We start from the raw sequence: 25,967 nt of genomic DNA on the forward strand, positions 1-25,967 counted from the left end.
AAAGAATTGCTTCTGTGACTCTGTGATGGAGGAAATTAGATCACAGTGGTAAATGAATAAATGGTGAATTAGTGCCTGGTTTGTCTCTTGTGATTACTTACAACAATCCTAGGGTCTGAGGATCAGCTAGTGTTAGCCTACTCGTAGATAACAGTAACATGAGGAGTTAACAACTAGCACAATTTTTTTCGCTTATGATAGAAAACAACAAACTTCTTTCTCATTGATCGTTTCCTGGGTATCATAGTTCCTTGCAAAGTGTTCTGAGAAACTCATAAATTGTGAAGAATTAGGAATTGATCGCATTAGTTGTGCGGCGGTGGAGAAGAATTCGCATCAAATTATTGTACACAAAATGTTATAATAATGTTTAATGTTTAGTAAGTATAATAAGTACGAAAGTAATAAGATTTGGCAACAAGATGAAACACTAAGTTATCTAAAATTAATGCTATAAGCTTGAAGCCTAGCCCTTTTGGCCACTTTTCTTTTTTGCGAGCTGCGACCTTTTGCGATGCTTCGTAGAGTTCTTCATTGCGGATCCATTCGGAGCAGGAGAGATATTCATATTTTACTGTTGCAGTAGGACGAACTTGCCAGTGATTTGGTTCGTGCACCATTTAACGCGATTGCGCTAATGTAAGAATGAGAATTAGAGTTCCATAGACGGACTACTGAAATCTACCAAAAGTTACAGGATTCCCTTTTTAGCTTTTCGTGATATCCCATTACCAGTGAAATTGTTTTTCTTTCATCTTATATCCATAGACGAAACTACAAACCTCACCATAATCTACATGTAACACAATTAGAGGAAGTGGTAACACATTCCTTCGCTTTTAGGATGCATATTTTCAGTTTTTGACCAACTCACCAAATATTCTTTTTTTTTAAATGAAAATCCGACTTTTCGATTGATAAGAAAAGCTGGTTTGATGAAGAAAGCAAGGAAGAAACTCTTATGTCATTCGCGCTTCTTATGCCATGCGAAAACAGCCTACAAGAGGACCAATTCGAGACAGTTTTTTCTACGCGGAATTGTTACGTTATTTTCAATATTTCCATAGATGTAGGACCTTCAAGAGAGCAGCATTAAGAGTACATTGAAGCAGCTGATGCATTAAGACATTTTTAAGTGGTATAGTTTAACATAACACTACTTTGAGTTGCATACTTTAACTTACTTTACTTAATACATTCTCTTCCGAAAATAATCGTCATTTAAAGGAGCACTCAAATTTTACTATCGATTTTCAAATTTCTAGAAGATACACATCAAGATCATATAAAGGATACAAAATACGGTAGTGACGGGGATAGGGGGCTAATCGCGGACCAAAAGCGACCTTGTGCTTGCCCAGAGACGCGGGTGGATTCAGGGGATGGACTCCCTGTTTCTGCTGAGCCAGCCGGACTAACTCATGACATCCTTGTATCCCGCACGTCGGTCCGGCCAAAAGCCTGCAATCAAGTGACTTGGGTATGCAAGGTAGGTTTGGAGTCGCCTCCAACAAATAACCTCCATCTATCCACTCAGAGACCACGCAAAGTTCTCCCAAAAACTCATGGGACTAGAGGCTTGCAACCTGCCCATGGTTTCAAAATTTTACGCATGCCACAGTAATAGAAAAGAGTATCGTGATTCAGGAGGAAAGCGTGGTACGGTAGCGCCAGGAAAGACGGGGTTGCAAGAGTCATATAGGCTACCGGAACGGAAAAGGACTAGGATGACGATCTGTACTTATAACGCACGTACGCTTGCATCGGAAGCTGACATCGAAGATCTGATGATGCAGACCAAGAAGATTAAGAAGACGTTATCGGAATGACCGAGAAGAGACGACGTTACCCTCTCAGCTCCGTAAATGAAACCGGAAAAGAACTATTCTTAGGAACATGCGACAGTAGAGGTGTTGGTGGAGTTGGTATCCTCGTCACCCCGAGTATGGCAAAGAACATCGACTCTTTCGAACAACTTACGACCCGAATCGGACGTCTGCGGATGAGAAGATGTGGTCCAACACCAGCTTTGACTATCTTCGTCGCTTACGCTCCAACATCAAGCTACGAAAATGAAGGAATCAAAGCTTTCTATATGGATCTGGAGAAGCTCTACCGAGATCATGCCTTCTACAAGGCCATAATTGGCGATTTCAACGCCAAGATTGGCCCAAGAAGAAAGCCGGAGGAACTTCACATCGGGACCCATGGCCTACAATGGAACGACCAGGGGGAGAGGCTCTCCGAGTTCATCATGACGACTAAGACCATCCATGGGAACTCGCAATTCCAGAAGCCACCCGGTGGAGGATACCGTAATGAACACCTTCACGACTCCGCGAAGAAGGCTGAGAGTTTTAAAACCACAAACAGACGCCTGTCTCTTGAAACTCTTGAGCTGATACGCCAGCGTGGGGCAGCACGAGCCGCAGGGAACCAAGAACTCCGAGCTCGCAAGGCCTTGCACAGAGGCGATAAAGGAAGACCTTAAAGAGAGAAGAGCGGAAGTGCTGGCTGAAGCTGCAGAGGCGGGGAAAAGCATCCGCTATGCCCTTCGAGACTTCTCCAGTCGCAAGACAAGGATGTCTGCTCTCCGGAACCCAAAGGGAACAGCCATTCCATCGAGAAAGGGGATGGAGAAAATCATCTACGACTTCTACTCTGATCTCTTCGACAGCCATGTCCACCGTCTGCCTCCTCACCATCTGAGGGAAGACGGACAAGTCATTCCAGAGGTTCTCCCGTCCGAAATACGACATGCTATCATGTCGGTAAGAAATCGTACGGCAGCCGGTCCCGACAGAATAAGACCAGAACACCTGAAAAACCTTCCGCCAGTACTCATCAACACCCTGGCGAGGCTCTTTACACGTTATCTGTCGGAATGCAAGGTTCCTAAACAGTGGAAGACTAGCAAGACCGTGTTGTTGTATAAAAAGGGAGATCCACATGACATCGGCAACTATCGTCCAATCTGCTTACTGTCCGTCATCTGCAAGCTCTTTACAAGAGTGATCCTTAATGAGATTGAAAAAGTTTTGGATGAAAGACAGCCAGGCGAGCAAGCAGGGTTTCGAAAAGGATTCAGCACGCTTGAACACGTTCACACTGTTGAGAAACTCATCGAGGTATCATGAGAGTACAAGATGCCGCTCTGTCTCACCTTCATCGACCCGAACAAGGCCTTTGACTCAGTTGAGACGGAAGCGGTCGTGGAAGCCTTGGACAACCAAGGCGTCCCTACTCAGTACATAAAGGTACTTCGAGAGTTGTACAGTAACTTCACGACCGGAATTTCGCCATTCTACAAGAACAAGGATGACTGCTCTCCGGAACCCAAAGGGAACAGCCATTGCATCGAGAAAGGGAATGGAGAAAATCATCTACGACTTCTACTCTGATCTTTTCGACAGCCATGTCCACTTGCCTCCTCACCATCTGAGGGAAGACGGACGTGTCATTCCAGAGATTCTCCCGTCCGAAATACGACATACTATCATGTCGGTAAGAAATCGTACGGCACCCGGTCTCGACGTAATAAGACCAGAAAACCTGAAGAACCTTCCGCCAGTACTCATCGACATCAACCTGGCGTTATCTTTACACGTTATCTGTCGGAATGCAAGGTTCCTAAACAGTGGAAGACCAGCAAGACCGTGTTGTTGTATGAGAAGGGAGATCCACATGACATCGGTGACTATTGCCCAATCTGCTTACTGTCCATCATCTAAAAGCTCTTTACAAAGGTGATCCTTAACAGGATTGAAAAAGTCTTGGATGAAGGACAGCCATGCGAGCAAGCAGGGTTTAGAGGAGGATTTAGAACTATTAGCAACATTTATACTGCTTCGAAACTCACCGAGGTATCACGAGAATGCAAGATACCGCTTTGTTTCACCTTCGTCGACTTGAAGAAGTTCTTCCATTCAGTTGAGAGGGAAGCGATCATGGAAGACCAAGGCGTCCCTACTCAGAACGACACTGGAACGACAGGTTCCATTCCAACTGAACTGGAGAGTGAAGGTTGATGGTCGGCACCTGCATCATTTGCGCTTTGCTGATGACGTCGTACTGATAACACCTAACATCAGCTAAGCGGAAGGAATGCTGATCGAATTCGATGAAACATGTGGATGCACCGGTCTTCAGCTGAATCTACAAAAGACGATGTTCATGCGCAACGGATGGATCTCGGATGCCCCATTCACGCTCAACAGAACGAATGCACCAGCTACGTTTATCTGGGTCGGAAACTGAATATGATGAACGACCTGACTCCCTACCTGGGCAGGAGGAGACGGGCGGCTTGGGGAGCGTATAAGAGCATCGAGGATGTAATGAAGAAGTCCAGAAACACCCGGCTCCGTGCTCACCTCTTCAACACCACCATACTTCCTGCTTTGAAAAATGGGCATGTCGCAAGCAGGAAGAAAACGCGGTGAGCGTCAATGAACGCGCAGTTGAGAGAGTGATGCTAGGAGTATCCCGTTTCACGCAAGTGAAGGACAGGATTAGAAGTTTTCTTCTACGTCAGCGATCGAAGATTAGAGACGCCGCCGCGTTCACCAAGGAAAGTAGAATAAGGTGGGCCGGACATGTGACGCGCTTTAACGACAACCGTTGGACCAGGGCCATGAGCGAGTGGGTTCCCCGCGATATTAAGCGCATTACAGGAAGGCCGCCGATGCGATGGTCAGATTTCTTCACAAAGTCCTTCAAAGAAAATTATGATGCTCTTCGTTTCCAACGCGAAAGGATGCACCACTGGGTGACTTTGGCACGCGATCGGGACAAATGAAAGAATTACTGACGCCCGCTCGACCAGTTCGAAGATCAACGGGAGTCAAGGTAATTAAGGTGATGGGATGACATATATATCGGTCACAAAGTCACACGCAATAATTTCTATCCATTAGTTGGATTACACTAACTGATCCTAAAGGAAAAAGGAAACACATTAATGAAGATGAATAGAGCTAAGCGCAAGGAATTTTATCTTCCTTTAAAGACCACGCATTCCTCTCTTACGGACGCCTATCAATAGAAACGAATGCTGGTCACAGCAGATAGATAACAGTTAGTGAAATAGAGAAATAAATTTGAAATACATATCAGTAGAAACCACAAAAAAAAAACACATTTTGGGTCTATAACACATTATGGACATATTTTATGAGAGTTTAGTAGGATCTGATGCTTGTCTCTTCAGAAGAGGGTGAAGTGAGAAAATCCCAGAAAAATTATTAAACAGAAATGGATGGATTCGTTATACTGGAGTAAGAAAATGAGCGTTTTTAGGAAGACAAAAGGATGTACAAGCTGGAAATTTTACCTATATTGCAATACTCAGTGCTGGTTGAACACAGCTATGTGAAAAGTGTACATGTGTTCTTTTATTCAATGCGTGTATTGACTCAGTAGCGAAACCATTTATATTGGATTGTACACGAAGACAGTAAAAGACGCACGAAGCAACCGGTAGAGAGACTAATAAGATGAAACATACTCTACAAGTTTGTTGTTGGCAAAGAGGGTCGAAGACGCTAGATCAGGTTAACGTTTAAAGGGAATGAGACAATTGCTAGTTACCAGAACTTCCTAAAATGATTCCTCCAAAATTCTGGAATAGTCAAAGCGCAGATTGTTGCAAAATTTCTTTACCTCCACTGTATTCATAAACTAAAGAAATGATAGCTGGAGCTAATGAAGAGGTGATCTTTGTCCATTCTCAGTTGCAGAATGCACTTCTCTCTTTAAGTGATGGACAGTTCTACAGATAGAGTACTAATAGTCTCAGCAGCAAATATATGAGGAGCTAGAAGAAAATTATCGTGTAAGAAGGACGTAAGTAATTATGACGTTGACGGATACAGTGGGCTAGACCGTCGTATCTTAACGTCAGCGTTAAGATTTTCAAACCGAACCGACTCCAGAAATCTCGCCCGTCGTTCATCCTTGTAGGACAGACTCAGGGTCTGGAGGACTACTCTGTTGACCTCTCGAAAAGGGCCTGACGAATCTGCGCAGATACCCTACTACAACTTGTGAAACATGCCAGCCAAAACGTAGTCCCAGTGCGAACCAGTGTCGATGTGGTGGTTTTGATCTACTAAAGGAACTACTTGCTTTTCCACATACATTACCCAAAAAAACAATATCTGTACATATTATGCATCTTTAAAGATAACAGCCGTTAAAATTTTCGAGGCTAGGGTGTTCTCACCAGTAAAGAAAGGCCGGGGCAGGTTTCACATGTGACAGTGACAAATGCATTGTGCTAACGCTATAGATTTTCTCCCTATCCTGTTGATAATTTGCTTGAAAGCAGGCTGTCTGCTCGTGATGTCATCAATTCATTTTATAGGATCTATTTTCGCAGTTATAGATCTAATTTTTGACTCTGAGCATACCTGATGTCTCAAATTTTTGGGGTTGGTGAAAAATTCCAAAGAATTCCACATCTTCAGACTAACTCAGAGAGATCATCTGTCATCTAAATAGCTCGTAGGAGATTGGAGGTGGGAGTAGAACAACCTACATACTTTTAATCACGGGGGAAAATCTGTCTGTCTGTCCACACTCCCAGCTAAAGTGCAGAAGCACGTGAAAGACGGTGCATTGCGAGATGGCCGCACTATGTCATCCTTACAAACGGGAACATTCCCAAGAAGTGAGGACGAAGTAAATGATAGAGAGTGAAGTAGATTTTTAGAACATTTTTCAACTCTTTTTCCACTTTTTTAAAGATCTTTTGGCAAGTTTTGGGAGAAAAAACGTGGGAATAATGGATTAAAACATAGACTGTTTCTCTCGGAAGCATAGCAATGCTGATTTGATGGGAAGCCAACGCGAATTTTTCGGAACGAACGATGTTTGCACTGCTAACTATACAACCACCAGAAATAAAAAGAAATAAAAGGTAGTTCACTAGTTAAAACTTTTATTTCGTTGAAATAGAGATCATATCGGCGTTACCGATGATCCGAACCAGTGCATATGCAGTGTTACTATAGCCTGTTCTAGAAGCAATTTACCGACTTTGACTTTGGGTCAAAAATTTCGGAATTTTCGTGGTCATAAGATTGGGTTTAAGGACAAATTATCCGCAAGATGTTTTGAACGGAAGAGATATTCATTGGTAAACTTCTTGTTTTCAACTATATAATAGAAGATTTTCCTCACTACTGAATTAATCCCTTTCTATCCTCCAACTCATTCATCATCTATGCGTCCTCATGTGAACTCCTTGGCAAAACACCCAGTTATCGCAAGAAGACTTCGGTCGGTTTGCCGATGCAGACGATACGCAGGAATGCTCGTATGTATGACTGCAGCGTGGATCGCTATGCATAATGCGTTTCATCCCGTATTATGATCTAACTCTGTGCTCTTGTTTTTTGATTCGCCTTCCACATTGGGATTCCACTGATTTCTCCTGTAATGTGGTGTAGTTCTGAGCTCTTGTTCCATTAATTCCCAGAAAAAAAATCAATCAAATGAATCACCCCAATGAATGGGGATGAGAGGAACCTTCTCGACTGTAGGACTAATCTCACTTGGTTTTCTACCTCTATCTTTCTTTCTTTAGATTTTCGTGTTATACGTTCATCTCAATTAAAAATCGTTTGGGGTTTACGAACGTGTAAATATTGTGCTCTATACAATGGCTTGCGGTGGCTAGCCGATGTGTCAAGTCAGTGTTTCTACCCTCCCAGACAAGTCTGGTACCAATTTATTGATCTCAGAGGCAGGAAAGGTTTGGTTGGGAGTAGGGCGGACCTAAACCTTCGATTGATCGTGAAGACACAGCAAAACCTCTAACCGAGCGCGCTGCGCCCGCCTGCCCTTTTTTTGTTATATTTGTAGTAGAGGTTTAATTGCAAGTTGAGATAGTGCCCCGAGAGGCATTTGATTGTGGTTGTGGTCGCGCTGTGACTAAGGTAATCTGAAAGCTTGCATGGTGACCACTCTAACGAGCATCCGGCACCCAACCACCACATATGTATCACGAATCTTTTTTTTTACTTTTTTCTCAGAGTATTTGGTCCACTGATTCACAAAGACGGAAACTTATCGATAAATGAAATGGAGAGGATACAGAAACTTTGAGTCCTACTAAGTCGCTACAGTGAAATTCACCACAAACTAAAAGTAGCAGAACAAATCAAATCTTTTTGAAAGTTCTAAAGTGAATAAACAGTTTATGGATATAAAAGTGAGAACCAAAATACATCAGAAGTACAAAAATAAAGCTTACGTCGTACTAAAGGAAGCGCATCACAAATTTTACGATATTGGGGCCTCGGTGAATAATATACATATGTAGTTCGCGTTGTAGGCTACGAGTATGTGTGTCCCCACGCTCAATTCCCCTAATCATCAGGAAAACCGGCGTCGCAAACGGTTCTATTCCCCAGGAGGTATGTTAGAACACGTAACCATTGCATACGCGCCGCGTCCACGAGTGGGCGCCCAAACATCAGTTGGATTCCTTCAACACCCTATTCAAATAAAACCAATGAACAGGTTGTTGAGGAACATCGATGCTGTCAAATGAGCTATGCACTTTTGATAACGAATTATTTCCTCTGCAATTGGGTGCAGCAAAAAGAAATCCTGGGAGTGCGCAATTACGCTTTATCAGCGATCATGTACACGTACTATGCATTTCTAAACTTGAGAGAAAGAAAGAAGAGCAGAGTCGAAAAAATGCAGGAAAGTCAAAGCACCAGAGCGTTTTTTGCGAAATGCATTTGTTGCGCTGACAGAAGTCGAATGAAACTATGATTATGAGTTACTGTCAATGAAGCAGAATGATCATTTTGATCATCTCTAGAAATATTAACTTTAGACAGAATGCTCAAAATTTTGAAAAAAAAAAACTCGGCAAACTCGAATTGCTTTCACGCTATCGAAAAAAGACTAGTCTTAGTAGAAATGTACAATTTCTTTTTCTTCTGGACGGAGAATTTCCAGCAGGTTCCGGAACAGGCTGCTATGTGTAAGTGCTCTCGGCGAAATTAATACATGTTGGGTTTTGTTGCACTCGCTCTAATAGCACTGCTTGAAAAGGTGCTAAGACAAAAACAGTCTCTGTACATCCACTCTTCATCAGTCTAAAGGTGATTCGCAAAAAATACAGTGAAGCATAAAATTTTTATTCGCTTAGATTTCGTTACAGTAATTTTCTTCATACTTTTGCCATTTTAGTGTGTCTCAGTCCTTTAATCTCCTTATACTGGTGCTAATAGGAACATGAAACGGAATGAATCGGTAGCAGTCTTTAACTCCGTGTATTTTTCATGTGCATAAGTTAATTTGTTGTGTAAAAGCTTCACAAGTACTATGTTTCACTTGAAGGAACAGCTGCGATGATAATAGTGATAGAATTGTAGTGACGTGATATGCTGTTTTTATGGTGTTATCTATCTGAAATTGGAAGTGTATGTGAAATTTATAACTGTAGGAGTTGAAAACTACTGAAACTTTGAAGGGAATTTGTTTTTGAGACTTCATGAAGTCTTCCTTTTGGGGAATGGAAAAATGGAAGTTGAGAGTAAGTCTGGAAAGGGGATCCTAAGCTGCAGAACGTTTACTTCAAATCAAAGTCATTTGCTTGCCATAACCGGCTCAGTTTGGACCCACAGACTCACCTAAACCAGTGCCACGATGCATCATGCTGCTGGCATGAAAGTGTTAACGATCTGTGATCCTAGCAAAAACAAAACCTCGACCCTGCAAGGCAGGGAGGAATGCAAGGCAAGGAGGAAAAATTGCACTTCATATATGTGGAGTTCGGAAAGGCTGCAAACCATCCAATTAATTGTGAGAAATACATATTGCACTTTGTTATTTTGTAATAAATCGGATCCATTTTGAACGCGAACAATTTTAATAAGTTTCAACATCTAGCTTCAACACTTTCATGACACTAGTGTATCTTGTTCCTGTTCTATCGAAGAACTGTGAGCAAAGCAGCGCAAGTATTTGCTGACCTTCAAATCGAATGGTCATTGTACCCGATAGTTTACCTTCGTTGTAATTTGTTCGAGAACCGGATCCTCGTCAATTTCTCATAACACTTAGTCACGGTGGGATGTTTTCTTATTGTGCTCAATCTTGTGGTTTCTGCAAGATCCATGATATGAGATTCGACGGTGACCGCTAATCAACTTATGTCGGAAGTTACTTCGAAGGAAGTACAGAGGAAGAAGAAATCCATGTAACGACAACTAGCAACTCTTGTTTTTTGCAAACATATCGAAAAATATCAGAAAGAAAACGTTCACATATTTTGGCTGGAAGTGTTGGTGTCAGTTGAGGTGACTTCTTTCACATTGTGCTTGAGAAAAACAGAAACAAAATGAACGTAGACCGGGAATTGTAGCTGGTTGTCGTGAAGAAAAAATACGATTTGAATAACAATAGACGACAATATTCTGCTAAATCAGTAACAAACGTTTTTTGTATGTACAGTTTAAAAGATGGCGTTTTCCATTTTTCGTATCATCTTTGGGAAGATGTTTTGTTTTTATTATTAACACAAAGAAGAATACAAGCATGCAAAAAATGCACTCATCACTACTTTGGAAGATTGTTAACAGAAGAGTATGAGTAGGAAAAACCTATTTGAAGAAATGGGTAAGATGTTGCATAAGCCGTGGGAAATACGAGATAGATCTGCGAGTATAAGAAATGAAATCGTTGCATCTTTTGCAGGTAAATTACTTAAGAACTGACTATGAGGCACGCAGAGGGCGCAAAAAGAAAATAGCGTAAAGTTGTCGTAGTGCAAAATTTTGTGATACATATTATGAAGAAGATAAAATACATATTTCGTGAGTTGTTGGTTCTGCTTTCTCGACATTTGACGAAGTACGTAAGTGTTTTACTACGAACCTTAGAAGTTGTGTATAGAGATGAACTTCATTTGGTTACTGCATACACCGAGTGTAAACACGATTCAAAACAAAAGTTTCAGGTGCTACGTTCAGGAAGGTGGACGGGAAATTCACATGCGAGATGAACACGAAATCAGTGTGCTGTTTGCTCAATCGTCCGAGCGTAGCCGAAATCGTGAGCAGCAGGTGGGAGAAGGAAGTACTCTGAGAGGAGCGCAGCACGCTCCTTACAAAGCACCTCCACAGATGTCCCTGCGACAGAAGCGCATAGCGGGTCCTTGGTCAACACTTATAAGGCCCGCTTATTGCCGCTGACAATGGAATCAAAATTGCACTAACGTAGGCGACTCTTTCTGGATAAAGTTAGGACGTGAGTAGGGGCTTCACGTCTACGTCATACGCGACACGATTAAAAGGAGAACGTTGAGGAGGAGTCAAGTGCGAAAAGGTGAGACGAGAACTAGTTCTCGGCCACAACTCAGCTCTTTCATACTTGTTTGCTGAAACTGTCCCTGACATAACAAGAAACAAGAAACGGCAAAGAGTTGGTCCACTCAAGAAACTAGAAACTAAGCAAGGTACATAAACAAACCTTTCAAATCACTAAAATATGCACTTTCCAACTCGATGAATATGATTTCATCAACGAAAGGGGAGTCAACAAAATATAAAACTGCGGAAACAGTAAGATATTGATTTCGCAAAATTATCAAAACTAAATTGAAATTAAAACCAAATTGATCAAAATTGCAAAAGTTGCTGCGGAAAATGAGGATTTTCGAGTTTTCATCGTTACAACTATGCCGTAAAATGGAATAGAAACTGCAAAAGAAAAAGCTAGTTTGAAAGTCGTTCGCTGCTAACCTGCCGTAGTTAGCAGACTTCCGAAATATATAGGACTCTTACCTGCTTAATTTAATTTAATCTAATTGTGCTTTTCTCCGAAGAAACAAAAATCATAGAACGATCCGTATTGGCCTTTTTCTTCTTAACATTCGTGCCCACGAAATTTGAGTACTCTTGCACCCTTTTTATGGCCATAGGTAAGCACCGATCCAGAGCAGTGTTTGAACGTTCTTGTTGTTCTGTCTTTATTATTATTTAAATATATTATATTCAAAAATGAAGCCACTGACTTGAAAGAGTTCATCGAGCTAGTACTCACAAATAGAGTAATTTTCTAGAGCATAATAAGTCTTGAAAGTTTTGTTAAAGATCATCATAAATTGAGATTATTACATACTCTGGGCTGTCTGTTGAAGATGTTATCAGAATTGAGATCGAGAAAGGCAGGAATTTTAAGATATAGTATATGGAAGAAGTGCAAATCCATGAAGGAATATACACTAAGAAATAGGATAAGGTGCTCAACAAATTCACAACACTACGTAGTGTTCATATTGCCGTTAGCAACAGGTAAATTCATTTGGCGCCACGAATACATACAATACTGATGCGATGTTAAAAGTGAGAGCACAGCCTTCTCTTTGCCTACGACCTGAGACGAGTCGGGGTGGGGGCGCCGGTCTTAGCGATCTTACGAAGATAAGGTTCGATCTGACGAAAACTGATGTTTTCGCACTCACAGGTCTTCATCACTTCCGTGTCTGATATGGCACCTGCTGCACTTTTCCTATTGCTCCTACTAACCAACTAGTCCACCAAAATAACAGGGCTTTCTTCGCTGGTTTCAATGAAGAGCTACAAAAAAGTTCAAACATGTTGTAGGTCTCATCATGCAGTGTGAAAGGGGCACCAGGGCTACTTCGTGAAGGTGTTCTGCAATAAAATAACGAGGACACCGTATATTATGCATTTCAAGAAAAGTTCGGAACTTTACACCGCAACGCCCTTCATACAAAAAAACAAGGAACTTCACGTGGCGATTGGGGCAGAGGTTAGAGGTCTACTTCTGCGCGGTGAATACCTCAACATGGACCACCACCTGTATTTCCATATGTTCGAGATAAATTGGATTTGTTAGTGAACATGGGAACATTGAGTTGATAGACTATCTGACTGAATGTGTGTTCTCAAACTTCATATATATATATATATTTATTTATTTGTTTATTTATATATATTATTATTTTATTTAAATATATATAAATATATAAATATATATATATAATATCAGCCTATAGCAGAAACGAACACCAAGAAAAGCCTGAAGTCCGTCTAAAGTCGGACTTTTTTTTGCTGTTCGCTTCGTTCGCCTTCACCGATCAATAAGCAATAATAGTAGCGACATCTTTTTGTAAAATTAGAATTGCTTTTTCCTATCAACGCTTTCCTCAATTTTTTACCCGAAAATTTAAGCGTAGATGAAAGATTTTATGGGTTTTTTTTTTCTCTAAACGCGTCAGTTCTATATTTGGAGAACAATCAAACTTGATTTTATATCTATGTCTCTCCCAAACCTCCACAATTTGGAAATATTATTCAAAGTATGAGTTTCCTCCGTTCCCAGCTATTAGCAATGAATGATGTGCTAGCATGAAATGACGTGAGCATCACTATCGTAGTGATAAAAAATAAAGTTCTACGTCTGATCGCCTAAACTGTTGGCTATTATGTATTGTATTTGAGCAGGCGTTCACACGTGTGTTTCGTTAGCAGATGTTAAGGATGTTAGCAGATCAGGAAAACATGTTTGGAAATAGATAGAAGAAACCATAGAATCTACTGTGGTGGGGCTCCCGGGCACCAATCTGACGCATTGAAACCCGTCTTTCCCCTCTGTATAGCATGCTGCCACCGGCGCACCATTCCGACCCCGTGGGACCCGTCCCACCCCAATTCGTGCCCCGGCGCTAGAAAACCTCATCAGCTATCTAGCTCCGTGGCACGAATTCGACGCCGTCGGATCCATCTCATCCAATTTTATCGCGTTGGGACTCCAGCGCACCAAACCGACGCCATCGTATCCGTCTCCCTCCCTTTTTGGAATTTCTCGACTAAAACACACACATACACAGACGCACACACATGACAAAATAAGTCTGTTATCATATAGCCGACAGATTGCAAATTTGGAAGTATACATTCACAGAAAAGTTTATTTACACTCATTAATATATGACAGAAAAAAATTTACCTCATCAAGACCAACATGCATGGCTATGTATAGTCGGGTCAAGGCGACATGAAGCTCGGACAGTTGTGTAAGCGGCTGCGCTCGAAGCGGTGCGGTGGAGACGGCGGTTCGAATCGAGGTGGGACCATGGTGAGCTGCAGAGATGGGTGGTGGTAGCGAAGATCCTTACGCGATCTCAACCGCTACGCTCAAACGCACCGCTTCGTGCGCAGCCGCTTACGCATCTGTCCGTGCTTCATGTCGTTTTGACCCAACTATAAATTTAGTTAATAATATAACATTGGTGAAAAGGTAGAGTGCTCGCCTGTAATGTGCAATGGCGATAGTTCGACACTTGAGCAGTGAAGAGTTTTGCATTATTATGGAGTAATTTCGTGACACACACACGGACTAAGCACGTTGCTGTATAGCATGATATATATTGATATATACTACGTATATCGAAATATTACTTAGATGGCCTTCTTCACTGATCGCGTGCGCCCAGTATCACTTCCCATCACTTCTTTTTTCAATATTGAATTTCGGAAAAAAACGACTGGCTAACGTCTAACATTTTATATTTCATCTTTTGTCCAGAGAAGTGAAAATCACAAAGATAACTATTTCACTAAAAAATTTACACCGAATGCGAATCTTTTCGAGTGAAGTAACGTTTGCAGGCCAACTCTGCTGCGAAGTGCTCGGTTCACCTTAGCTAACCCACTGGATCAAAGAATAACCTTGCGCGCTTTTTTAGCATGGACTCTAGCGTAGAACGAGGAATTCTATAAAAGGAAAACCATCGATCTCAACTCTTAGTTTTTCCGAACTATTCGTAATTCGTTTTGTGTGAGCTAAGACCACTTACGTAGCACTCTTTGATCCGAATAGGTTTTACAAGAACGGGAAATGATTGGACTGTCGCAAACGCGCATTCGATGATACATCGCTCACCAAAACCACGCAAAAAAAGTAAGCCGAAGTGGTTCAAAACATGTACTAGCTACCAAGAAAGATCGTGGGGCCTTGAAAAAAAAGCATCAAAGCTATGAACTGTGAACAGCAACATTGTTGTAACCCAAAATTATGTTTATAGTAAAAATGGTAAATTTCGACTGCAATTTAATATTTAATAGTAACGAAGAAGCTGTGCACAATACATATTGTTCCGGTTGAGGCGATAGTATTCAGAAAGACTAGATCTTGATCTGGTTACAAATATCTGTACATTTACGTATTATTATTACTATTTCCACGAATGCACATAAAATCTGTGTATTTATAGTTCACAGCTCACAGTAAATAACTTCGTACATGTATAAATTTCTAGGCATATCACATTAATTTCAAAAGTATAAATGATTAAGACTAAGATTAAAAGGGTTTTTAAGCGAAATCAAGCTTCTACAGAAACTCCCTTGGAATTTTTTCTTGAACTGTCTGTTGATTCTCAGGCAGTTTCACCTCGTGATAGTGATGAGTTGAGAAATATCTAACAGTCATAGATTTGTCCCTCCGAATCACCTCAGAGCTCCATTCGCTACATACGCAAGTCTGCTTTTCTATGGGCCTAATTCTAATCTTTCACTCTAACAATTGGTGTGTATGATGAAAATGACAGATAATCTAAACTTCCAGAACCCTAAGCGATATGCTCTCCTGTAATTTGTAGTAGACTTCAAAATGTTCTGTTGCACGTTTGTAAACCAATACCGGGGTCTGAAAAGTAGGTGCGGTGAGACAAAACTTCTAAATTTAGATGTTTGAGTTTTCTTTTGTTTTGAGTTTTGAAATGACGAACAAAGACATTTCTCTGCATTAAAAAGGCGAATATACAACACAAATATTGTATTCTTGTTGCTATTGTTGTAAATTATATACACAGACATAATTGTGTGTATTATATACAAATATATCCTTATTGTTATAGAAGAAAACGTTCTTGTTCAGAATTTAAAAGAGAGAGCATCACTTTCAACAAAATGGCTCTCATGTTATGGCCATTCCAACAAGTTACAGGTGTAGCCCTCTTTGAGAAGAAAAATGCAGCCCTTCCCAGCATTCATTGAGGCAAAAGAAGTTTAAATTTCACGTTTTGCCCTCATACTAGGTTACAGACGTTGCAGATCCGGATGCTGCTCCTCCAACGCAGCATGTACCAAATTGGAGCCCAAGAATTAAAACAATGAATTTCCGAAAGCAGGTGAGACCTATTTTGAACGCAGTCTTTTCGAACACTAAATTGTGGCTGTAATGCTTTTTCACTGCTGTATTTCTCCGCTTTCCTAACAAATGTGTACTCCAAGTTAGTCAGCAACATGCACGATGTTTTTCTGTCCAGAGTGTATTCTCTATTGTGATGGAATCATAATAGATAAAATAGGGATCATTTCAAACATAGTGTAAAAAAACATGGTGTAAAAATGCGTGACAGAACGGCATTTATTGGTAGTATCCCGAGCATAATTTGCGAAAACACACAAAGAGATGATTTACACACCCTCAAACGCAATTACCTCAGTGGGGTAATTTTCCTCTCATGGTGCCTTTTAGGAGGTTACCAAAAGGTTAGCAAAAGATTCCAATGCTCTAGCACTTATATCTTCAGTAACTAACGGGATTTTTATTTTTGAACCAGATGGTTCTAAACAATTGTATTGTTTGAAATTCCTAGATTTGCGGACCTCGTTGTAGAAAATAGCGCGTCGGAATGCCAGAAGCCATATCTTCCCTGCCATTTTTACGGCAATTAGGAAGAAATGGACGGAATCACCCTTCTAGTTAATCTACGATTCCGTATACGAATACTCCACTTGAAATCCGTACCAACTCAGATTCGTGGGGTGATGCCTTTAGCGATCACGAATTTCAGTGAAACGCGTTGGCGCATCCCAAGTGGAATGATGCGCCAGTGACTCCATCCTTTATCCTTCTTCAAAATGATTGTTGACAACGATCTCTCCAACGTGTTTCAGTACAGTTGGTTGGTGGATCAAAGACAACAAAGCTTTAAAGGCAGCATACCACGAATCTGAGGTGGTGCGGATTTCAGGTGGAGTATCCGTTTACGGGGTCGTAGATTATGGAGAGCGGTAGGGTGGTTCCTCTCATCTCTTCCAGCATCACTGCAAACAGCCGCCTCCAGAGTGCTGTTTTGTAGGACGCCACCTATTGCGAAGCTTCACCCCTTGCGCCGCCTCCGCCCTGCGATTCGCCAAAAATCAATTCGGACTGCTCCGATAGGCAGTAAAGGGACGCTACGCATGCAAGGGTGGCGTGCTGCAATACAAGACGTCGTACAAAACAGCATTCAAGGGTCGGCTGCTTGCAGCGATTCAGCGAGAGACAAGCGGAACCACCCAGGTCTCCATAATCTACGACCCCGTAAACGGATACTCCATACTAGGGATTTAGTTCACCATTGTGAGAGCGATTCCGCTCAATTTCCCCTAGTTGTCCCTAAAAATAGCGTAGGAAAAAGCTAGACGATCGAGTATTCCTAGGATTCATCTGACAATCTGCAAGCGCATTAGTAAGCGCCGTGTCTGCAATCCAGCTAGAAATACATTTGCAGCAACTGTTTCCCACCCTTTTTATGGGACACTGAGGTGAGTGTAGCCCAGTCGGTAAGAGATTCCGCCGTGGACGCATCATCGATCCAAGTTTCGGATTCGTTCTAGTGCCAAGTCTTTCATTCACCGAGCTCGATAAATTGGTATCAGACTTGTCTGGGAGGACAAAAACACTGACCTGATCCTCGGCTGCCCTCCGCACTTCACTCTATAGACCAACACACGTTCCGAAGCGATCATGAATTGCAGTAACACGCGTTAGCGCACCCCAAGCGGTTCGATACGCCAGAATCTTTGTCTTTTTATTTGAGGACACTTAGTGGAATTGAGTGTGGTCGTGGTCACATTCATTATCTATCTTTCATTGGAGAGACCACTATGCTGGCAATTTTGTAGCATGTTCTCTTTAAGGTGTTCATGCCGGCTCACCCATACAAAATACGTTTCTTAAAAGAAGAATGACTTGGATTACTCACTTTGAGGTAAACTACGTCATTTCTTATTTATAAACCACACACATACACATTGTCTTCGTCTTTTGGGAACACTTCCAGCAGCACTTTCTTTGTTTTCAATAGTATTTTAAATCAGCTTTTTCTAACAACACAATTCTGCTGTATTTCCTCATTATTTGAAAAGGAAATGCTCTAGTATGCTGCTCACCTGTTTTACACTTCATCCTGATTCTCATGACAGTAGAAGAGCGCTGAGAAGGGCTTAACGACTGAGCTTGGAAGTGGCTTCCCTTAGCTGGCTAATATAAATATAAAAAGTCGCGAATTAATGAAGCTTCTACATAAGGAGAACTGAACTATTATCCAGGCGATACACATTTCGTTAGTCCTAAACCTGCTTCAACTTCTTTCAGCTTTTAACCCTCTTCAACTGCATTTGAGTTAAAAACCAGCTTGAGTTTTAAAGCCCCGTTAAAAATTTCTAGTAGTAGTCCAGTCGGTCTGTGATACTTTCGTGGGAATTGACCCGAACGAAGAATTACCGTGGTTACTGTATATTAATGCCACTTCACCGTAACAGCAACTAACTCACAGTAAGGGAAAGGGGATCATGGTGTGACATTAATAACGCTGAACTAGTGTTTGGTAGTAGTTAGTGGGTTTAGATTTGCTATTGGACCTGGAGAGAATGCTTAAACAGTGTAAAACAATATGCACTGCTGTTTCAACGTCGAGACAACGTCGCGGCGCAAAATAGACGTTACATTCGTGTAAGCACCTCAGTAACCCCTAAACGCATCTCACTAACTACTATTCAGAGGACGGGCCTACAGAGGGTGTAGTGTAGCCGTTAGAGGATCCGCTTCGTGCACGATTGATCGGAGGTTCGATCGCTCTTGGGCTCACCAAGCCTTTCATCTCTCCGGGGTCGATAAATTGGTACCAGAATTGTCTGGGAGGATAAAAACACTTGACACATCGGCTAGCCACCGCAAAAGAATTGATTAACGTCAGAAACTTTATCCTTTTTACTCTTTATGGTTAGGACGGCCTGTTGAAGCAAAGCAATGTTCTTTTGCATCCTGTAGATTTTGCATGTCATCTTTGCTCCTATTGTTTTGTTTGGCCGTTTACCTTCACACTCATTGTTGTAAACAAGTTACTAGGCAAATAAGGAAGTTAACCCCGAATACTTGACGTAACCGTAGAATTCTCAGAAACCAATCACAAATTATGAGAACAAAGTGGAAAGAATGTGTGCGGAAAGCAACAACCGACCGGGTAACCTGAGAACGGTGTTTTCAAGAACCTGAGAACCTGAGAGCGCTAGCCAAAGCGAAACTTGACAACGTCTGTTATGAAGATCTCGTATGTATGTTACGCATACGCGTAAATAAGGAACTTCGTAGGTATGAGACGGGATGTTTGGTTTCGTGATGGGCGTTGGATTGGAGGTAAATAGGCTACCGTAGTCGCACTGTAAATTTAACTTTAGAAATCCCAGGGTATCAAAGTTCTGATTTTGAGCTACTCTTAATTAGGAACAAAAGAAGTGAAACAGAAAAAAAATGAACTTGAAATGCAGGATTACTATGGTGCATTAATTGTAACCCAAAGTATTTATGCATATTTGACGGAAATCATGCAATTTTTTTCATGATTGATAAAATAACCTTTTAACTTTGCATAGAATGATGCACAGTTCATTCTTACACACTCCAGCATTTCTCTATCACTTCCGTAAGTTTGGGGAATTCGCTCAACCACCCTGATCGTTTTACGCTGGCTTTTTCTCGGAACACTGCTGTTCTTCCACATCGAAACAGGTATCTCAAAATACTTGGTTCTCAACATGTACAACTCTTCTCAATCAGTAACTAAACATCCAATTTTCGACAAAACATACAAATTGCTGATCTCTACCTTTCTATAACCCAGACAACAATGACCTACCTGACAGTTATTCAGTGTGCACAAGTATTGATATTTTGCGCTAACACATATTATGATAACAGATGACTGATAACAGATGATGATTTCAAACTCATTGAATAAAATGCACGATATTAGCGCACGAGAAAGGAATATCTGCTAGGAAGCTATTGGAAGCATTCTGGATTTCCGTCAGGAATCCGTCCATGAATAACAAAAATGAGTGCTTATCAATTACCAATGACTTCTTGCCGTTCGTAACACTCTGTGAGCTATAAGATTGCCCCACATGCAGTTCTTTAACGTTATCCAGACACCAGTACTTGAGGATACTGCACAGTGCGTAGATCTCATTCGCGTTAGTGACAATCTTTAAGAACGCGGTGGTTTACCAACCCCGCTAGTCGGTGAAACTGGTCAGTTGTTTTCCTTTTAAGGTCTTGCGTGGTGTACTTGGAACAATATCGAGAGTTGGCGAGGAGAGAGGAGGAGTTTGATGGGATATGCATGGTATCAAAGACCTCGAACCATTTTCAGGCCTTCGAAAAAGACGAGTTTTTCGAAACGTCAGGCCAATAAAAAAGCTCCACCTAAACCTCGTTGGCATAACAAGAAAACATAAATACACTATCAAATGCCGAGGTTTCAAGAAGAGAGGACTTGGAGATTGTTGAATCAACATTGTTTAGAGGAGATGACGCATTATTTATCATTAAGATGGACCGAGATATACAATATACAAGAGCACAAGATAAATAAAACTAACAAATAGTGCTTTTGTAGAAATCGCATGTTTCAACTTCGGATTACACGGACTTCAGGCTGAACACACTGCACGCGTCTTTCCCAAATTCTGTTTCCTAAATAACAACTGCTTGAAATAGAATAGACGCATCTTATCTGAAATGAAACACCATCATCCCACTTCAAAATCTTCGTCTTTGTCGGTTTCCACGGTGCACAAAAGCAGGCTTCGAATCAGATCGGCAACCTCGCTGAATAAAGCAGAGAAGAAGAGCCCTCAAACAACGACTGGATGTTGTGAGCAAGTAATTTCAAGTTTGGAGTGGGAATTCCTAGTCTTACCGTAATGCAATCTCGACCGAGCCGAAAATAGAAGCATACCAGAGTTGTAAACGAGGAAATGTCACTTTGTCACAAAATTTGATAATGGTTACATTTGCCCTTTATTTATAGTCATTTGACTTACCAGGTCAGAGAGGTAGAACCCAAAGTTTAACACCATAAACTGCCAGGGGCATGTGATTACCATGTTGGTGCAGCTAATGTAAAGTCAGTAATTTCAAGTTTGGAGTGGGAATTCCTAGTCTTACCGTAATGCAATCTCGACCGAGCCGAAAATAGAAGCATACCAGAGTTGTAAACGAGGAAATGTCACTTTGTCACAAAATTTGATAATGGTTACATTTGCCCTTTATTTATAGTCATTTGACTTACCAGGTCAGAGAGGTAGAACCCAAAGTTTAACACCATAAACTGCCAGGGGCATGTGATTACCATGTTGGTGCAGCTAATGTAAAGTCCACAGGAACTTTTTACACTTGCGATGATTGGCAAAGTGAATGAGAAGCAAATAGTACATCTCCAGTATGGAAACTATACTTAAAAAAATGGATGTTGGAAGTAGAAATACTACTTAGAAATGCCTGAAAAGGTACTGGTGTGCTCAGCATAAAGCAGAATAATTTTTAATACGTTTCTACACTCACTCAACCACTTAACTACCCTCATCATCAGTGATATTCCACCATTTAATGAGCGAATATACCAATATGACTGCTGAGCGGAAAAAATGTAGACGGTTTTTGAACCAAAAATTGAAAATGGCAGTAAAAATGCACTGTTTTTGTACCTTTGATATCACATAACTTTCAAAATAGCTGTTTGTGCAAGGCTAATGAGGCATATTCGCATCGAAGAGAAGTCTTCTCGTTCAAATAAAAATGAAATTGAAAAGTGAAAAGAGAAAGAAAGCCTGAATGAATTGTGGACAAGTTCTATCGGCGGTAGAGGTCTTGGACTAGCACTTTCGTCCTACTCTTCACGGAAACGTCTCTTCAGCAATAAGAACCGTATTTTCTACGAAAGCGTCATCTCATTTCAACCAAAACGTTGCTGCGCAGAGGAAACGTAGGCTAACACCGTTGCTACATCTAAAAAGCTTCACTTCTAGAGTTCACATTTTCAGTCTAAGAATTATGTCCATTGCGATAATAGATAGACTAAAAGAATGTCAGATTGGGTTCCAAATGATATAATGACTTGAGGGAGGTCAACAAGAGGAGTTAAAATGTGCATGACATTGACAAACCGTACGAGAGTCCGGTTGGACATAACCGGAGGAATTCAGAGAATCTGAATTCTATGAATGTGGTTATGCTAAGGTTATGTCTAGCCGAGACTCGAAGATATTCAAAAATACGCTATCCAAACTGAATGTCCTTAATATTCTAGGCATGAGCGAAGCCTGATGTCCACTGTTTTAGAAATCTCGAGCATATTCTTCACACGAATACTTCCAACATGCGAAACCTAATTCGCTCAATGAAGCTCATTCACTAACAACGATACCAAAGTGGTTATACCTCTTTTTCTTTTTGAACTGCTGCTTCATATTACCTCCTCTCTCACTTTTTCTAATTATCCTATTCATATCACTTCCATACCTTCCGCTAGTCTGGTGTAAACTGCCGTATTGTGGCGGTTGATCGTTTGAGGATCACGAAAGTGAGTGAACCCTCTTACTTATGATCCCCCTCCAGACATAAAAGGATTCTTCACTTTCTGGTGTAGGAGAAAGACATGTATGACGTGTTTTCCTGTCATGATTGCCTATCTAGATTGTAGTAGTTGTCGTTTGAGGATCACGAAAGTTAGTGAACCCTCATGCTTATTATCCCCATCAAACACAGGAGAATACATCACTTTCTGGAGTAGGAGAACGACATATCTGAATTTTTTTCGGGCCACAAAAAAGGAACAGTGCTAGGTTTCACTACAATGAATTATTTCCCGGATTCTTTACAATCCAACTCAATCAAATATATTCTATTCTCTTCTTCTTTTCTTTGGTACACCATTGGTGTATATATGAATAAATGAATAAATAAATAAACGAACTGAAATCGGCGTGGAAAGCGCCTTAGTTCATGAGAGGAATGTTCCATCCTTGTACACTCTCGGGTTCACTCAACAGCCTATTCATTGGCTTTACTTGAATAGGCTGCTGAGGAGACTTCATTCATTCTCGGCTGCTTGCTCCTGGCCGCTGCACAGCCGTTTTCACGTGCCTTGAAAGAGCAGGCAAATTCTCCCACGCCTTTTTTCTTTTTTCAGGACGATTAGAAGGAATTGAGTGGGCCCACTCCATGCTGATATTCTACACCTAAATTCTATATTTCCCCAAAAGTTTCTCAAACAGGTTAGTTTCGCAACACGCCACCTTCAATAATTAGAATTTAAGGTGAACAACTGATAAATTGAATGCAATGAATTTGTTAGTTGCCTGCGACCATTTGGTGAGGTTTAACATTGTTACTTCCATAACATTCACGTTCACATTAACGTTTGTACTTTCAGCCTTTCTGATCACATCGCTAATTCGCTGCTCTCTTTATTTCATTGGTTAATTTTTGAGCTAGCTCGTTCACTCGCTCCACTTGTTTTTATGCTTTGTGCAATTTGGTTGTTATATTTATTTAAATGTTTTTTTTCAGAGTACAATTTGTTGAATCGTTCCATGAATAATGAAGTGTACTACAGTTCTTTTATTTCTTAAAAGTAGTGAATTCAAGACATTTCAAATCCAAAATATACTTTTTCAGATTCTCTGTCACCTTCTCGCTAAACTTTCAATTCTCCTTTCTTGAAGATTCTCTCAGGTTTTGATTTATGCAATTTCAAAAACCACGTCAATGTGCTGAATAAGTTAACTGAAACAATTGGAGCAAAAATGTCCGATCTTTCAAGTTGATTTAAGAAATTTTGATTAGTTGTGATTGATCAGTATCCGATCAGTATAATATTCACACGAAGCACTTTTACATACGATTCTTCAACACTAAAAGGCTAATCTGGTACCTGGAGAATTAAATACTTATTAGAATATTATCATCAGTTATTCAGACATCAGTTTAGTTGCGATTTAGATCTATTCGAGTTAAATGACAGTTCGTAGTATTTCTTCATATTTCGTTTAGTTATTGCTTCATTTCGGGACCAATGTAACCACAGTTAAAGGCATCACCCCACGAATCTGAGGTGGTGTAGATTTCAGGCCGAGTATTCGTATACAGGGTGGGAGACTACGGAGAGGGGGGTGATTCCGTCAATTTCTTCCTAATTGCCGTAAAAAACGGCCTGGAAGATACGGCTTCATTCGTTTTGGCGCACCATTTTGTACCAGGGGTTCGATTGGAGTGCGCCAGTCTTGTGCGGCGCCGCATCTTCCGGGCCGTTTTTTTACGGCAATTAGCAAGAAATGGACAGAATCATCTCCCTCTCCGTAGTCTCCCATCTCGTAAACGAATACTCCACCTGAAATCTGCACCACCTCAGATTCCACCACTTTAAGGTATTGTGCAGGCGGTGAGGCGTTGATAGTTTAACGGCATCACTCCGCGAATCTGAGGTGGTACGGATTTCAAGTGGAGTATTCGTATACGGGATGGGAGACTATGGAGAGGGCGATGATTCCGTCCTTTTCTTCCTAATTGCCGTAAAAAGAAAGCCCGGATGATACGGCTTCAGGCGTTTTGGCGCACTATTTTCTCTGTTCGACTGGAGCGCGCCAGCCTTGTGCGGCACCGCATCTTACGGGCCGTTTTTTACGGCAAATAGGAAGAAATGGACGGAATCACCCCCCTCTCCATAGTCTCCCATCTCGTATACGAATGCTCCACCTGAAATCTGCACCACCTCAGATTCGTGGGGCGATGCCTTTAACATAAATACCCTTCAGTAACAGCTACGTTTTCAGATTTGAATTTTTAGAATGTTCTTCCGTACAAGGAAGTTCCAGCTGACCTAGTTCCTTCACTCATTTTGCTAAAATCTATTGTCGACCCCGATGTTAAATAAGGGGCGTTTTATGAAGTACCGTTCGCTGTTATAGTTATTTTCGTGGCATTGCCTCTGGTACCGTCCAGGAGTGCGGCAGACAACGCTCTGCCCTTTCATTCAGTCGATCACATTGCTTGCATCTCTTCTGTTTACCTGCATTTATATGATAAATATATCCCACTGAAACACTGTCTTCGTCTGTTCAGATACGATACTAAAAACCCTAAATCTTTAGTCATCCACTCTAGAAGATCTAGGCATCAATTTCCTTCTTGGAAAAACTGAGAAAGTTACTTAATTAATTAATTAGCTTGGCTGTAGATGTTTTGTAATTCATAACGTCAGTGGTAGTAACTGACTTACTTTGACTTAATCGGCGGGCTGATGTCATCGCCTGACGCGATTACTCGCATCTTCGCCGAGGTGTGCCGTCTTTGAACACAGCTCTGCCCAACCTCTCTCTATCTTCTGCGAGAGCTTGCACAGAATCAATCCATTCGACGTTATTCCAAATTCTGCGTAACCTTACGTCTCGCCTGAACTGCCTATCCACACCGAGTGTCCTCAGGTTCTTCTTTCACCGCCTCAGTCCAGAACTTCCGTTTTCGGCCAGGTGGCTTCTTCCAGCTCGAACCCGACGAACTCCTCAGAACTCGTTGAACAAGGCGATCTGCCGGTCTCCTTAATATATGACCAAAGAAGCGAAGACGATTTACTTTAGCCACTTTCGATGGCGGTGCAAGATGTTGATGTTTTCCACGTGTCATCCGCCGGTATACCACATCAATTTCTGCGTAAAGATCTTCATTGTGACATACCCTAGGCCAAAAGTAGCCTAGTAGCCGTCTGAGCAGCTTTCGTTCCGTGCAGTCAAGCTTCTCCATAACTTTGATGGTGCTGCCCAAGTCTCTGATCCGTACATCATGATGGGGCGATAGGTAGACTC

At 41.3% G+C, this 25,967-nt stretch overlaps 5 protein-coding genes across 6 annotated transcripts; 4 read left to right on the forward strand and 1 right to left on the reverse strand.

Moving 5' to 3' along the window:
• Positions 1 to 1,825: 1,825 nt before the first annotated feature.
• On the forward strand, positions 1,826 to 2,491 carry RB195_019113 (uncharacterized protein; the record flags this gene model as incomplete). The annotated part of the gene is made up of 1 exon (XM_064186823.1): positions 1,826 to 2,491. The coding sequence occupies one exon, from the start codon at positions 1,826 to 1,828 to the stop codon at positions 2,489 to 2,491; it is 666 nt and encodes a 221-aa protein (XP_064042704.1).
• Positions 2,492 to 2,582: 91 nt separating this feature from the next.
• Positions 2,583 to 3,137, forward strand: RB195_019114 (uncharacterized protein; the record flags this gene model as incomplete). The annotated part of the gene is made up of 1 exon (XM_064186824.1): positions 2,583 to 3,137. One exon carries the CDS (start codon positions 2,583 to 2,585, stop codon positions 3,135 to 3,137), a length of 555 nt encoding a protein of 184 aa, XP_064042705.1.
• A 9-nt stretch (positions 3,138 to 3,146) lies between these two features.
• On the forward strand, positions 3,147 to 20,436 carry RB195_019115 (uncharacterized protein; the record flags this gene model as incomplete). 2 transcript variants are annotated; one of them, XM_064186825.1, is made up of 7 exons in its annotated part: positions 3,319 to 3,746; positions 3,824 to 4,023; positions 4,150 to 4,438; positions 10,982 to 11,087; positions 16,091 to 16,183; positions 20,235 to 20,297; positions 20,377 to 20,436. In XM_064186825.1, 7 exons carry the CDS (start codon positions 3,319 to 3,321, stop codon positions 20,434 to 20,436), a joined length of 1,239 nt encoding a protein of 412 aa, XP_064042707.1. The 2 variants fall into 2 exon arrangements, with proteins under 2 accessions (XP_064042706.1, XP_064042707.1); XM_064186826.1 differs by lacking the exons at positions 4,150 to 4,438; positions 10,982 to 11,087; positions 16,091 to 16,183; positions 20,235 to 20,297; positions 20,377 to 20,436 and adding an exon at positions 3,147 to 3,257 and having other exon boundaries at positions 3,343 to 3,693; positions 3,747 to 4,028.
• Positions 4,134 to 4,442, forward strand: RB195_019116 (uncharacterized protein; the record flags this gene model as incomplete). Its single annotated transcript, XM_064186827.1, has 1 exon — positions 4,134 to 4,442. The coding sequence occupies one exon, from the start codon at positions 4,134 to 4,136 to the stop codon at positions 4,440 to 4,442; it is 309 nt and encodes a 102-aa protein (XP_064042708.1).
• A 5,130-nt stretch (positions 20,437 to 25,566) lies between the features above and the next one.
• On the reverse strand, positions 25,567 to 25,905 carry RB195_019117 (uncharacterized protein; the record flags this gene model as incomplete). The annotated part of the gene is made up of 1 exon (XM_064186828.1): positions 25,567 to 25,905. The coding sequence occupies one exon, from the start codon at positions 25,903 to 25,905 to the stop codon at positions 25,567 to 25,569; it is 339 nt and encodes a 112-aa protein (XP_064042709.1).
• Positions 25,906 to 25,967: the final 62 nt, after the last annotated feature.

The sequence above is a fragment of the Necator americanus genome, chromosome II, assembly GCF_031761385.1.
Source record: "Necator americanus strain Aroian chromosome II, whole genome shotgun sequence".
NCBI classification, from domain to species: Eukaryota; Metazoa; Nematoda; class Chromadorea; order Rhabditida; family Ancylostomatidae; genus Necator; species Necator americanus.